Raw genomic sequence first — 13,078 nt, 5'->3', positions numbered from 1 at the left:
TGTTCCTAGTTGTGGTAGTGCTCAGCCTTATCACCTTTAATCCCTCTGGCTGGAATACAGATATGCCTTTAGTACACACCTTTAATCCCAAACAATGAAGGTAAAGTTAGTTTTTAGAAGAAAGCACCCCTGTTTGAAAGTGATGTCTAATTGAGGGGCAGACAAAGTGACAAATTAGAGAAAGATTGAACAGAATAGGATATGCCCAATTCTCATGAGAACAGAGAAAAAAGAGGTGGCTTAAGGAGAGCAGCACACACAGCACACACACACACACACACACACACACACACACACACACACACACACACACGGTCGAGCAGGCGGGTGGTCATTTTTACCAGGAGAATTTTCCAGAGACAGGTATCACAGAGAGAACAAGCTAGACGCAGATAAAGACAGAATGAGGGGTTGGGGATTTAGCTCAGTGGTAGAGTGCTTGCCTAGCAAGCACAAGGCCCTGGGTTCGGTCCCCAGCTCTGAAAAAAAGAAAAAGAAAAAAAAAAAAAAAAGACCGAATGAGCCAGAGAATGAGGAGAAGCCAGATTAGAAGAGATTGCCAGAGTTAGTGTGAAGCCAAGTGAAAGCTGAGAGAAGCTGAAATCAGTCAGCGTGGACAGGGGTTTTGAACCAGAGTAGCTCAGTTGACCAACCAGCCAGTTCACAAAGAGCTAGAGAGAGTATGCATATTCAGCGGTAAGTAACAGGCTGAAAACATTCTAGGCCTAGATAAAAGTGTATGGAGGCTAGAAGCTTCCAGGGCTAGGCTTCATTTAGCAAACAGAGGCATTAAACCTTGGAGACAACAATTACATCAGGCAAAATATCAGACACTTTTACAGGGGCTGTGAGAGAAGTAGCTGAGAATTACATTCTGCTCCATAAGCAGAGAAAGGCTGAGCCTTGGGTGGGCTTTGAAGCCCTCTCCCAGTGACAACCTCCTCCTACAAGGCTGCACTTACTCTGACAAGGCTACACCTCTTAATCCTTCTCAAATAGTTCCCTTCCCTGATGACTAAGCACTCAAATATCAATGCCATTCTTATTCAAACCACCATAGCCAGGTACCCAGGAAAAAGGCAATCTATACTTATTAGACTACACTGAACACAGAGACACCTCTGGCTTCCACAAAGTGACAAATCTCAAGAACACATCCTCATTGTTCTCAAGTGAGCCTTGTGTGAACCACCTACAACAGAAATTATCTTGTTTACAGGCCTGGGCTACTGTTAACCTACATGGCAGCTGCCTTTGAATAGACACCATCTTTGGGATGCCCAGGGTTTATATATCATAATTAGTGACCAACTACTCAATGGACTGTCACTTAAAAGCAATGAGGCCAATAATGAAGATGCATGCAGAAGCGACATAAGAACCCCACGTGAGGAGGGACACTTATGTCAGCATGCTACAAAGATAGGACCTGGATCAGCTACAATGTTTCTACCTCCATACTATATTAAAGTGGTTCTATTTATTTTTTAACTGTTTGTTATAAATATAAAACAATAAATTAAAAATAAAATTATGTACTACATCAAACTACAAAAGAGTGAACTTGTAACCTGTAATGAACAATAGGAACTGAGATCTGAGGTGGGGTGCTGGCATCGGTGTGAAGGGATAAAGTACCTTCTCACTTCTGAGAATAGCATCTAAGCTAAGAATCTTTAACCTCTCTGTGTTTAAGTCTCCATTCCCCCTTAATTAATTCTGGGTGGTAACCTGATTCTCTGTATGGTAACCCGGTTTCTCTTGGATCAGATTCCTTGTGGAAAAGAATATACCAATTGTGCAAAATCTTCAGTCATCTCTTTATAAGTAGCTATAAGAATAGATTTTAAAGTGCAGAGTTTTAGTTTTTTTTAATTTAACTCTGTATCATTTCATAACTGTGGGCAGATCTAAGAGTTCTACAGGGTCAGGTGTGAGTTCCTTCAGCTCAGCAGGTGGCTTAACTCAAATGCCACTGTCTTCCTGGGATGGTCTTTTCTATGAAGTGGGTGTGCTATGTGTACCCTTTGGGAAGACAGGAAGATACATGCCAGGCCTTCTTTTTCAGAGTCTAAGAAGTGGGTCAGATACAGGGATCAGTGCTGTCCTGGAAAGCAAGAAGCTTCCATTTTTAAGGCATTAAAAGTTCTACTCAGAAAGTCTGAGACTTAAAAAGGAAGAAGTTGGCCTAGCTGACTGCAATCCTAAGATATAAGCAAAGGGTTTGGAAATAACTTAAAGCCATTGAAGTGAGGTACTTGGAATCAGGGCACATGAAGTCTTCCTTCCATATAGGCCAGTGGATGAGCAACAATAAGCCAAATGGCAGACACAAACTCAGGATGCACAGAAGGTGAAACCCAACAACAGTTTACTTAGTCATATCTATGGCCAAAAATTAATAAAGATTACATAGTATATTTGTCTGCCCATCAGACTTGTAAATAATAAAAATTAATACAATTGTTATTTGGTGAAAAGACTTACTTTGGTTCATTGTTTCCAGAAGATTTCAGTCCATCTTGGTGGTAGCATGTAAGCATGCATGTTCCCATGGCAACACACAGGCAGCAGAGGAACCAGAATGACATTATGTATAACCTTCAATGGCAGCGTGGTGACCTGCTTACATCAATCAGTTTTCGCATCTTAAAGATTCCAGAGCTGTCAAGTAGTGTCACAAACTAAGGACCAGAAGTTCAAAACATGTGCTTTGCACGGTGTGTTTCAGATTCAAACCATAACACTTTGTTAATAATTCAAGTTAGAAAGTATATAGGGGCGTAGAAACTTCTGGAGGGAATAATTTCTCCCTTCCATCTAGGTAAGGATCTGGGAACTGTGGAATAGTTCTCATTGGAATCACCCATCATTGCTTTTTTCAGTACCATCCTGTAGAAAAATTTGTTGTCACATAGAAAGATGCATAGATATATTTCCTGATGTATCCAATACAACACTGACTGAAAGCAGTTGTAAACAACTATGATCATTGAAAAAAATCTTTAAAAGTATTAAATATTGTGACACAGGCTTAGGTTTATAAATATATACAAAAAGTATTTCCTCAAACATAGCCTCATGGAAAGAACATATTTCCGAATAGAACACAGAACAATTTTTACATGCTACTTGATAAAATAGAAAGAAGAAAGTGTGTACGTGGTCTCACCAGTGCTAGGATAGTTAAATGTGCAACATCTTCATGAGAGTGAATTTTAGTGGCGCCTTCGTGTAAGGTCTGGGATTCAAATGAAGTTCTTCATGCTTGTGAGGCAAGCATTTTACCAGCCGAGCTGTCTCGTCAGCCCCACTGGTGTGTGAATGTCACAGCCAAGGCTTTGCAACATGGGTGGCTAAGCAAGCATCACCTATATATCAGTTAAAGCCAGACTCCTTGGCTTCCTATACACTTTCAGAGGCAGACAGTCACCGGAGCTTCATGGTAATTCTATCCTCACTCTCCTAAATTGATGAACAGCAAATGTTTCCCTCCAAATCAAACAGCCAATGAACCCCACTATGGAACCTCAGGCTGGGTTATCCGACTGCAAACAAAGTCATAAACAAGCAAAATGTATGACATTATTTTCAAAGTCTCACCAGATTCAATGTCTCAGCTGAAGCACCAAATGGCTCCAGAGTCATATTCCTTCAGAAGAAATGGACCTTAATACTTACAAAGTCATCAAGGCTTTTCCCTTCCCTTTGGTGTTATTGGGGAGCCTTGGGGAAGACAGGTTAGCTCAGAACAAGTTGGTTTAGGAAGGAGTTAATCAAATAGCTTTCCTCATCAACAAAATTGCCAAGCAGACAAAATTTGAAAAGGAAGTATGTCCTAGCGTTGATGATGTTTTCCACCTTGGAGTAGGCAGAACTTACAAAGCACACCTGCTTTGAACAACAGTCATTTCTAAGCTAAGAGAGTGATCTGATTCCAAATGACAGACACAGCCCAAGAATATCATACTGGGGGCACGTGAATCCTTCCTTCCTTTGTAAGCAGTTAGCATGTCTCTACATAGAAGTAACTATTCAAATCAGATACCTCTGTTCATTGAACCAGATGACTACATTTGTTTGCTTGCTAATCACAATATATTTAAGAGGGAAAAAATGTTGCTTTAGAGTTTTATGATTTTAAACACCTCTTCTGATCTTTTCACTAGAATTGATTGTGGTCAGTGTAGCCAGTAACTCTACATGAATAGTCAGATTTACTCTTTCTCTTTTTTTCGAAGTGATTTCTTCAAAATGAAGCATTTGACTGTCTCAAAGGAACTGTACAATCTCAAAATTACAATATTAACGTTACAAGCTCCCAACCTACATTTGCTATATAGTTCTTGCTTCTGTGCAGGAGAACACAACTGAGCCAAACCACCCAGTTGAGTTACTTCAGGAAGAGGGGGTAGCCTTCTGTGCCAAGAAAACATAGTAGTGCTTCCATACTATAGAGTATCAAAACCTGGAGACAAAGCCTAAAAACACCACACACTTCACAGTCCTGAAGCCCGTAGAATCCTTCCCACAGTTTCTGAATCTGTGTGAAACACACCTTCTATTACAGAATAAGATAAGTCAGTCAGTATTTAAAAACAATCCATGTGTTTAGGCAGTTGTGGTGATGCCTAAGAACTGTGCAGTTGTGTATTCCAGACACATAAGCGTCCTTTGCAACCATCATCAACACCAGTATACAGTCATAGTCAAAAGTCCTGAGCAGAGCTTATAAAAAGAAAATGTTCCAAATTTGGAAGATGTTGTATTCCACACACCAAGCAACCGATTTTTAGCTATTTCTATGACTTGTGTATAAAATCATATTGTATTCTTTTGTACCAAATGTAGAAAATCTCGAGGCACTCATCTTCAGATGCCTACAGAACCTGAGTCCTTGCAGTCCAGGGTCCCAGCCTGGGTGGCTGGCTTAGAATGGTGTGTCTATTTTATGAAGTTGGGAGCCCTGGCAGAGGAAGCCTATCCTAGGACTCCTGGGAGCTCCACATATCTCTGTCCAACAGTAAGGTGACAGAACACTTGTGTATGTTACTGTTCTTGGAACTGGCAACACAATTGGCATTTTAAGAGTCAAGAAACCTAACTTTCAGACTCTTCCAGTTTATCAGGTACTGGGACTAACATTTCCCAGGAAGGGAGGGAAGGATTTAAGTGTTTCTTCTGGACCCATAACCTGGCCTTTGCACCCATGAATTCATTACAACTGTAATTATCTACAGAAGGCTTGAACAAGACCACACTAGGATCAGCCTGTATTCCAATTGCAAACACTAATTGGGCTTTGTAGGCTACCAAAAATAATATCTTTAAAGAGAGGATATAAAGGGATGGGAAATGGAAGAGATATCAGAAGTACCTGGTAGATAGGAGGGAGAGGTTGTATTAATATGACCGAGGAGTGAGTTGTATACAAGTACAACACTGTCAATAATAAGTTTAAAAAATGATATAATAAAAGAATTGTTGACTTATGTAGAAAACAAATGATTTTTCAAAAAACGACTATGATATATTATTTAACCTGGATATTATGGAATATAGCCCTAGAAACTCCATAAGACATAATGTTTAACATATGGTTGCAAACACCATGCAGCCATCATAATGACTTCCGCTATCCCCAGGGACCCCAGAACAACTCTCATGTTCTAGCTCTTTCCATGAAAAAGGCCACCCTCCTGACTAGGATACCAACCACCTGTTGCTTAGCCTCCAGTCACCATCCAGGGATGGGCCCTACTGTTAAGTTTCACTCATGTGTGGACTTCATTTAAGCTGCTGTGCACACCATGAATTCTTTATTTCTTTCTTTTTTTTCTGACATATTTTTAGTCTCAACCTGTCCATGGGAAGCATTGCAAACAATGCCCCATTGTCTTCAGACTTTGCGAAGTTTTTACCCATTGAAGTGATGGCAGTTATTTGGACTTTTTCCAATCTTGGGCTATTTATGAACATTCCCACAAATAGTGCCCTTGTGCATTTTTCGGGTTGTACTTACACTGGATTTCTCTGTTTTTATTCTTTGAGGATCTCCTATGGGTATACAATGAAATCTAATAGTCTCCACCCCCCCATGCTCCGCCCCCATTTTCTGACTTCTGTTTGCTCAAAATTGGTAGGGTTTTGTTATTCTTGTTGTTGATGGTGATGATGTTTGTTTGTTTGTTTGTTTGTTTTCCAGTCATGCAAATCACCAGCATTTATTTCCTGGGCCTAAGTATCAGCCTCTTGGTACAAAGGGCAAAGAACTGGTCAGTTCGTTTTGAGTCCAAATCCTTTCCCAAAACTGGATCTATGAGGCTCTGCAAGGGAGCTTAGAGCTGCATAGATCATCAGAACTGAGCTTAAAATGGCCTTCAAAACAAACCAAAAATCAAAGACAAAACAGAAAAAGTGATTGTCTGCTCCCCTTCACTGTTGAAAATGCTATGTTTTTCAAAAATGTAGAAGAGGCTTTTAAAAGGGACTAGGAAGATCTTCCCAACAGATGTCTGTCCAGAGGGGATGCATGGTGACCAGACATCCCTGCCCCGGTGGTGGGTGTTCACCTAGCTAGAGGCTGAATAAATAACTCCTCAGGATGATAGTGCCTTCGCAGAGTACCTGGGCGCTGTGGGGAGGTAGGGAAGAGCGGAGCTTGTGGTGTGAGTGGAGGACTGGGCCACAGGGGCCTCCATGAGTCTCTCAGTCATCCTGACTGGCCAGGGCTCCAGTCCAGGAGATGTATTACAGCAAGTCTCTTCCAGCCTCCAGGACCATAGGTAGGCTCAGAACTACTCACTGTTCTAGGGCCGGCTGCTGCCTTCCTTGTCTGGGGTATTTCCCTCTGCCTGTCCTTGTGCCCTCTTGAGTGCGAGCCTGCCCGTGTCTCCAGCTAGCTTCTGCACACTCACGGCCTCCGAGTCACCCTGGCTGTCAAGGACTGCATTCCGATGGCCTGTCCAATCGCAGGAGATGAAGTCCAAGAAGGAGCAGTCAACTTCCATCATGCCTGTCGCATCGCTCCTCGGGCCTAGTTTAATTTCGTTTTCCTGTTTGCATGTTTTCAGATTTTTCACTCTTCCTTAGCCAGTGTAGAAAGTCTACATCCTCAAAGCGCCGGCTGCCGGTGTGAGTGCCTCCCCAGGGCTGCCTGGCGACCGCTGGCCGCCACCAAGCCTCAAAATTTTTTCTATTGCGTGCCTTTATTGTTGAGCCATGCGTAAGTTTTCACACTAGTGAGGGTCCCCAAATGCCAGCATCAGAGAGCGTGTTCCCACTCCCACTGCTCCATATCCCTGCTGTACTTTGGGATTTGTTTCCCATTTTGTCTGAGAACGTGTACTGCCTCTGTGATTTCACCCATGCTGCCACTATGTATGTATGTATGTATGTATGTATGTATGTATGTATGTATGTATGTGTGTTTGTATGTATGTATGTATGACATATGCATGTATATATGCATGTATGTATGTGTTTGAGACAAGATTTCTCTGTATATCCCTGGCTGAAATGAACTCACTGTGTAACTCAGGCTGGCCTTGAACTCACAGAGATCTTCCCGCCTCTGCCTCCTAAATGCTGAGATTAAAGGCATAAGCCACCATACCTGGCCACTATTTCTAAGAGTGTTGACAACTACCTCATTGAAGGCTTAGCAGATGCAAGGACTGCAGTGTATGAAGGAAATTTATAAAATATTGGGGCTATGTTGTAAGAAAACCATTTAGATTTTCTTAGTGGATGCTTTCTGTTCCCTTAGAAATGTAACTGCCTTTCTAACAATTGCTTTCTCTGTGGGGAATGGAGTTTTGCCGAGTGCATTTCCTAAGATGTTTTGTCTATTTAAATGATTTTCTGGTCTATTGGCTTAGAGTTCAGTTCGGTGCTCCCTAACTTATGACACCTGCCTAGTCCATAACAGCTAATCCTTCTTACCCATGGCTCACCGCATTTTGCTTCACTACTGTCTAATTCTGAGGAGCTGACACAGTCTCTTGGTTTATGTCCCACCTTTGTCCTGTCTGTCCTTTTTAATTATTGCTCTAGCCTTTTTTTTCTACTGTTACATTTATGGGTTTTTATGGGTCTAATTTTTTTTAGATAAATACCTGGTTGATTATTTTCAGACTTTATTTTACTTTTATTTTAAATATAAATTGTTCTCTCAGAGGTGTGTTTCAATGGCATGACAAAATTGTGATATATGGTGTTCTCATTAAAATTCTACTTGTAATATGTTATTTCCATTATAATTTCTACATCAATTAGTGGGTAACTGAAAAGTACTTAATCTTCAAATATAACTGGATTTATAGTATATTTTCTGTTATTTATTCATACTTTGATTGTATGGTTATAAAAAAAAACCCACGAAGTAACTTGGACTTTTTGAAATATCCTGAGTATTGCTGTCCAGACGGTGGTATGTTTAATTGTAGAATATATTTCAGCAAGTCTTACAAAGATTGTTCCCTGAAGTCGAGACCCATTTCTTGTTCTTCTCTTTCTTCTTTCTCTGTCTCTTCTCTGCATTCTCTCTTTCTGTCTGAGGATCTCACTGCTAGGCTGACTGCTCTCCAAGGCATTCTCTTTCATGTCAACCTTTAGTCTTATCTTTTCTATTTTCATAAGACCTCGGTGACCAAAGCATCACAAAACAACTTCAGGAAGGAAGGAGTCACTTGGAGTCATAGCCTAATGGCCCACTCTGTCATGGCAAGGGTGACAGCTTGCACTTTTTACTTGCTCACAACTTGGAGGGACAGAAAGTAGAGACCAGACAGGGCCCTGCCATGAACTTCAAACCCCACCCACAGAGACCTCATTTAAGCAGCACGCATCTCCTGAAGGTTCCTGAGCTTTCTACATCAGCCCCTGCTGGAAACACATGAGCCTGTTGGGGTATTTCCATTAAAATCGAAATGAATGGAATATGGGTTTAAATGGCTTGGAGCCTGGCAACCCCAGACACCTGATATTGTTCCAGTTAATATTGTTTAAGAAACTGATAAGTAGATTTCTACTCCCCTTGCCCCATGGTGTTTGGCAAGCAGAAGTAATACTGAGGCTGAGTATAATGATGAAGGGGGACCAGGACTACAGTTGGAATATTACTTGAAACTTCCCGGAAGGTTCCAAGCATTCACAGTTTAATACCAAGTGTGGTGATATTAAAGGAAGGCCCTGTGACAAGCCCTTGGTCACTTGCAGTACCAAGGAAGGAATCAAAGTAGGTCTTCAGAAACTGGCTGTTCCCAATCCCTCTAGCTTCTCACCTTGTCCTTCTTCTTGCAGGATTTCCCATCATCGTGATATCATCCACCATAAGGTCTTGCCAGTGTCGAAGAAAAATGCCAATCGCATGAGCTTGAATTGCTATGACATGGAGCTAAATACATGTCCTTTCGTCTCATGAACGGCTCCTAAGATGGCTGTGCCTATCTGTGTTCTCACTGTAGGATGGCCTTACTTCTGCCCTAGCAGGGTTTATTCTTACCACTGTGGTGAGTGTTCTGAATCAAACTTGATTTGGTTTGTCAGTTGGATACTCAGCACCCAGCTATAAGAACCAGAAACAACACAAATATCTAAAACTCAGTGCTGGGATGATGGAGACCGAAGCATCTCTCACTGAGCAAACAGTCTAGACAAATTAGTCACTCTCGGTTTCAATATGAATAAGGTGGAGAATGAGGGAGTCACCCAACATGGATATCTGTCCTTCACATACATGTGGACATGTGTTTGGTGCAAATAAGCAGGAGCACATACATACAAACAATTACAAAGTCAATATGATTCAGTGTCTGAATCACACATCCAGGTTAGTTGACTTTGTTGGTGTTCCTATGGAATCCCCTTCCACCAACCAAAGTCCATACACAAAGTGGACCTAGGACTCCTGTGTGTATATAGCAGATACACAGCTCAGTCTTCATACAGAGACTCCAATAACTGCAAGCAGGGGCTGTCCCTAAAGCTGTTGTCTGTCTATGGGTTCTGTTCCCCTAACTGGAATGGCCTTCTCTGGCCTTATTTGGAGAGGATGTACCTAGACCTGCAGATAATTGATGTGCCAAGATGGGTGGATACCCGGAAGGAGCCTCCACCCTCTTAAGAGAAAAGGGGAGAAAGGATTGAGTATGGCCTGTATGTGGGGTGGGGAGAGCAGGAGGAGGCACTGCAGCAATTGGGATGGAAAATGAATAAATAAATAAATAAATAAGTAAAAAATAAATCTTAAAGGTCAATATGGGGCAGAGCAGTGATGGTACATACCTTTAATCCCAGCACCCAGGAAGCAGAAGCAGGCAGAATCTCTGTGAATGAGGTCAGCCTGGTCTACAAAGTGAGTCTAGTACAACCAGGGCTCTCTTCCACAGAGAAACCCTGTCTTGAAAAACAAACAAAACAAACAAAATGAAACAAAAACAAAACAAAAATGTCAATATGGGGGTATTTCAAGTTCACTCCCACTATAGCTGGAGCACCGTGGAGCACAGGCCTTGGGCAAAGAGTTTGAGATTGTGATGGATTGAGAGAAAAGCTCAGAAAGGATGATCTGAAATAACCTCTTCTGGGTGCAGGGCTGTCCCTCAACACCACTTCATTTTGGCATTGCTAAATTGTATTGCGAACAGAGGAACACCTCTCCCAGCTTACACCTTTGTTCTCCCCCAAAGCTGCAGTAGAAGAATCTGAAGAGAGATTCTTCCTTGTAGAATGGGATCTTGTCAGCCTGACTCAGTGGGCCTAGCTAGAAGTAAGGAGGCATACCAAGGTGCCAACACTCAGAAGAACTCTTCCCTGCTCTCAGCCAGTTCTGAGCTCTGCCTTTCTCTGCCATGGTACTTTCCCTATAGGACTCTAGATCTCATTCTTTGCAGTGTAGACGGCTTAAGAAAGATACATCTCTTCTACTTTGTCCCCACATCTCTGAAGAAACAGAGGGGCTCACAGGTAGGGCTGGCTCTGAGTAATAACTTAGATGCATGATATGCCAGGTCTAGGCTGCAGTAGATAGTAGGTGCTGGCTGTGATTAAAAGAAACTACTGGTGCCAGCGGTGATTTCTAAAACAAAACCTAAGAAATTAAGAATGTGGGAGGCATGATCTGGAAGCAATCTTTGAATAAAAAGATAATCTCTTTGCAATTTAAAGAGGTGATAGTGACCTAGAGAAAGGAAAAAGGAACACTGTAACAATTGAAACAATGGTGGCCAAACCAGGAGTTAGGACTCTCGGTGTGAGATGCTCTTTCATTTATAAGAGTGACAGCTGATGTTATATTTTACAGTCCCTTGGGCTGAAATGTAAAAGTTGCCTCCACCCCAATGACACCATCTCACCTGTCCCCTGACTAACTCCCAGGCCCCTTCATGCGTCTTTATGACATCACCATCCCCAGGAGACCTGCATGTCATTTGTTTACTGATTGTGTCACCACCTGTCACAACACAGTATGGTGTCACCATGGATCAAAGAAACATGCTGACTCTTTCTGGAGGCACACTGACAGCCTGTGAGAAATGCATCTCCCTTTTATTTGCAGCTTAAAGGAATTTTGTTGGGCCTGGCTGCCAACAGACTCTCATAAGTCCCTTTGATTCTACTGTGCCATCTTCCCAGGCCAAGGCACCTCTTGGATCCTGGCTCTGCTCAGAGGCCCTGCTTTCCTAATATTGTCAAGTTCTCATTAAGTTTCTGAGTCCTTTTTGTGACTATAATTTCCTAAACTAAATTAAGGTTACCAACCTAAAGAGATGGGTTATGTTTCTTCTAACACAAAACGATAGGAAGATTGAGTTTGGCAGTGGTGCTAAGAGCACAGATCCTATGAGGGGATCTGGTATGTATGATGGTGGTGGTGGAGTCAGGTAGGAAGTCTAGGGAGTGTGGCCCTATGCACCTCTGATCCCTCCCTTTCCTTCATGATATGAGAACATTTAAGGGCTGAGTCACCAGAAACAGGTGGAATGGGCAGTAAGTTCTCATCTTCCTCTCTTCCTCTCTCCCTGTTTGTTGTTGTTGTTGTTGTTGTTGTTGTTCTTTTCTTGTTCTTTGTTCTTTAAGCATTAATTGTAGTGATGGCCTCCCCATCTGCCCCACCCTTACAAGATCTGAAGAAGCCAAGTGTACTTTCTCACCTAAATATCACAATAGGGCATGTCACTGTCATTCCACAGCTAGGGAGAGCAAGCATGGCCAAGACTCCACAGGATGATGCCTTTATAAAGTCCTTTTTCTCTAAGTACAGAAACCTACAAATGAATGGCGAAAAACAAGCTGAATGTGTAGATGTGCTGAAAATCTTCTCTCCCCTCCTATCGCTTTCTCTCTTTCACTCTTTCTCTCTTTCACTCTTCTCTCTCTCTCTCTCTCTCTCTCTCTCTCTCTCTCTCTCTCTCTCTCTCTCTCTCTCTCTCTTTCCCTCCCTCACTCTTCCTTCAAAGACCCTGAACTTTGCCCGAAGAAGACAGCACATACCCTTAAGTGCTCATATATTTAAGAAGTCATACATCATTTTGAAGGCGAGATGTAAGTCATGTGGTGACTGACACTGGGCCATATAATGTCATTAACAGTGCTCAGTTTAATTAAGGTGAGGAGCAACTGAGCTCAGATACAAACATACACTAAGAATGGGGAAGTAAAAGGGTAATGTGTTCTCATTGTCCTTGTGTGGACTGTCAGGAGGGAGAAGAGAGCCTCCCAGCCCAAAAAATGCAGAGGATTGGGGCCAAGTCGTTCTCTTCATGGAATCTATGAATCTGGGTGAGGTGAAGATTGAACTGATGACAAAGATGCATGCACATTCTCTCTGTTTCTGTCTCTCCCCACCCTCACCCTGCCCCGCCCCTGTATCTTTGCATTGGTAGGCAGATATTTCATGGGTGTAAGTCTACATGTAGAGATCAGCAAGTCACTCAACTATTGCTTCTCGGGTACTATCTACTTTGGTTTTTGTCCCTTCTTTGAGACAAGACTTACCTGTGTGTATAACTGAGAAGATGCATCTGAGGAGATGGCTCAGTGGGTAAATGCTTGACTCTTGGAGCTTGTATACCAG

At 42.2% G+C, this 13,078-nt stretch overlaps 1 protein-coding gene across 1 annotated transcript; it reads right to left on the bottom strand.

Moving 5' to 3' along the window:
* Window positions 1–4,846: 4,846 nt before the first annotated feature.
* On the bottom strand, window positions 4,847–7,362 carry LOC134479283 (cAMP-dependent protein kinase inhibitor gamma-like). The gene has a single exon (XM_063262718.1). The coding sequence runs from the start codon at window positions 7,011–7,013 to the stop codon at window positions 6,810–6,812; it is 204 nt and encodes a 67-aa protein (XP_063118788.1). The 5' UTR covers window positions 7,014–7,362; the 3' UTR covers window positions 4,847–6,809.
* Window positions 7,363–13,078: the final 5,716 nt, after the last annotated feature.

The sequence above is a fragment of the Rattus norvegicus genome, chromosome 6, assembly GCF_036323735.1.
Source record: "Rattus norvegicus strain BN/NHsdMcwi chromosome 6, GRCr8, whole genome shotgun sequence".
NCBI classification, from domain to species: domain Eukaryota; kingdom Metazoa; phylum Chordata; class Mammalia; order Rodentia; family Muridae; genus Rattus; species Rattus norvegicus.
This window is presented reverse-complemented; position numbering and strand designations above follow the sequence as displayed.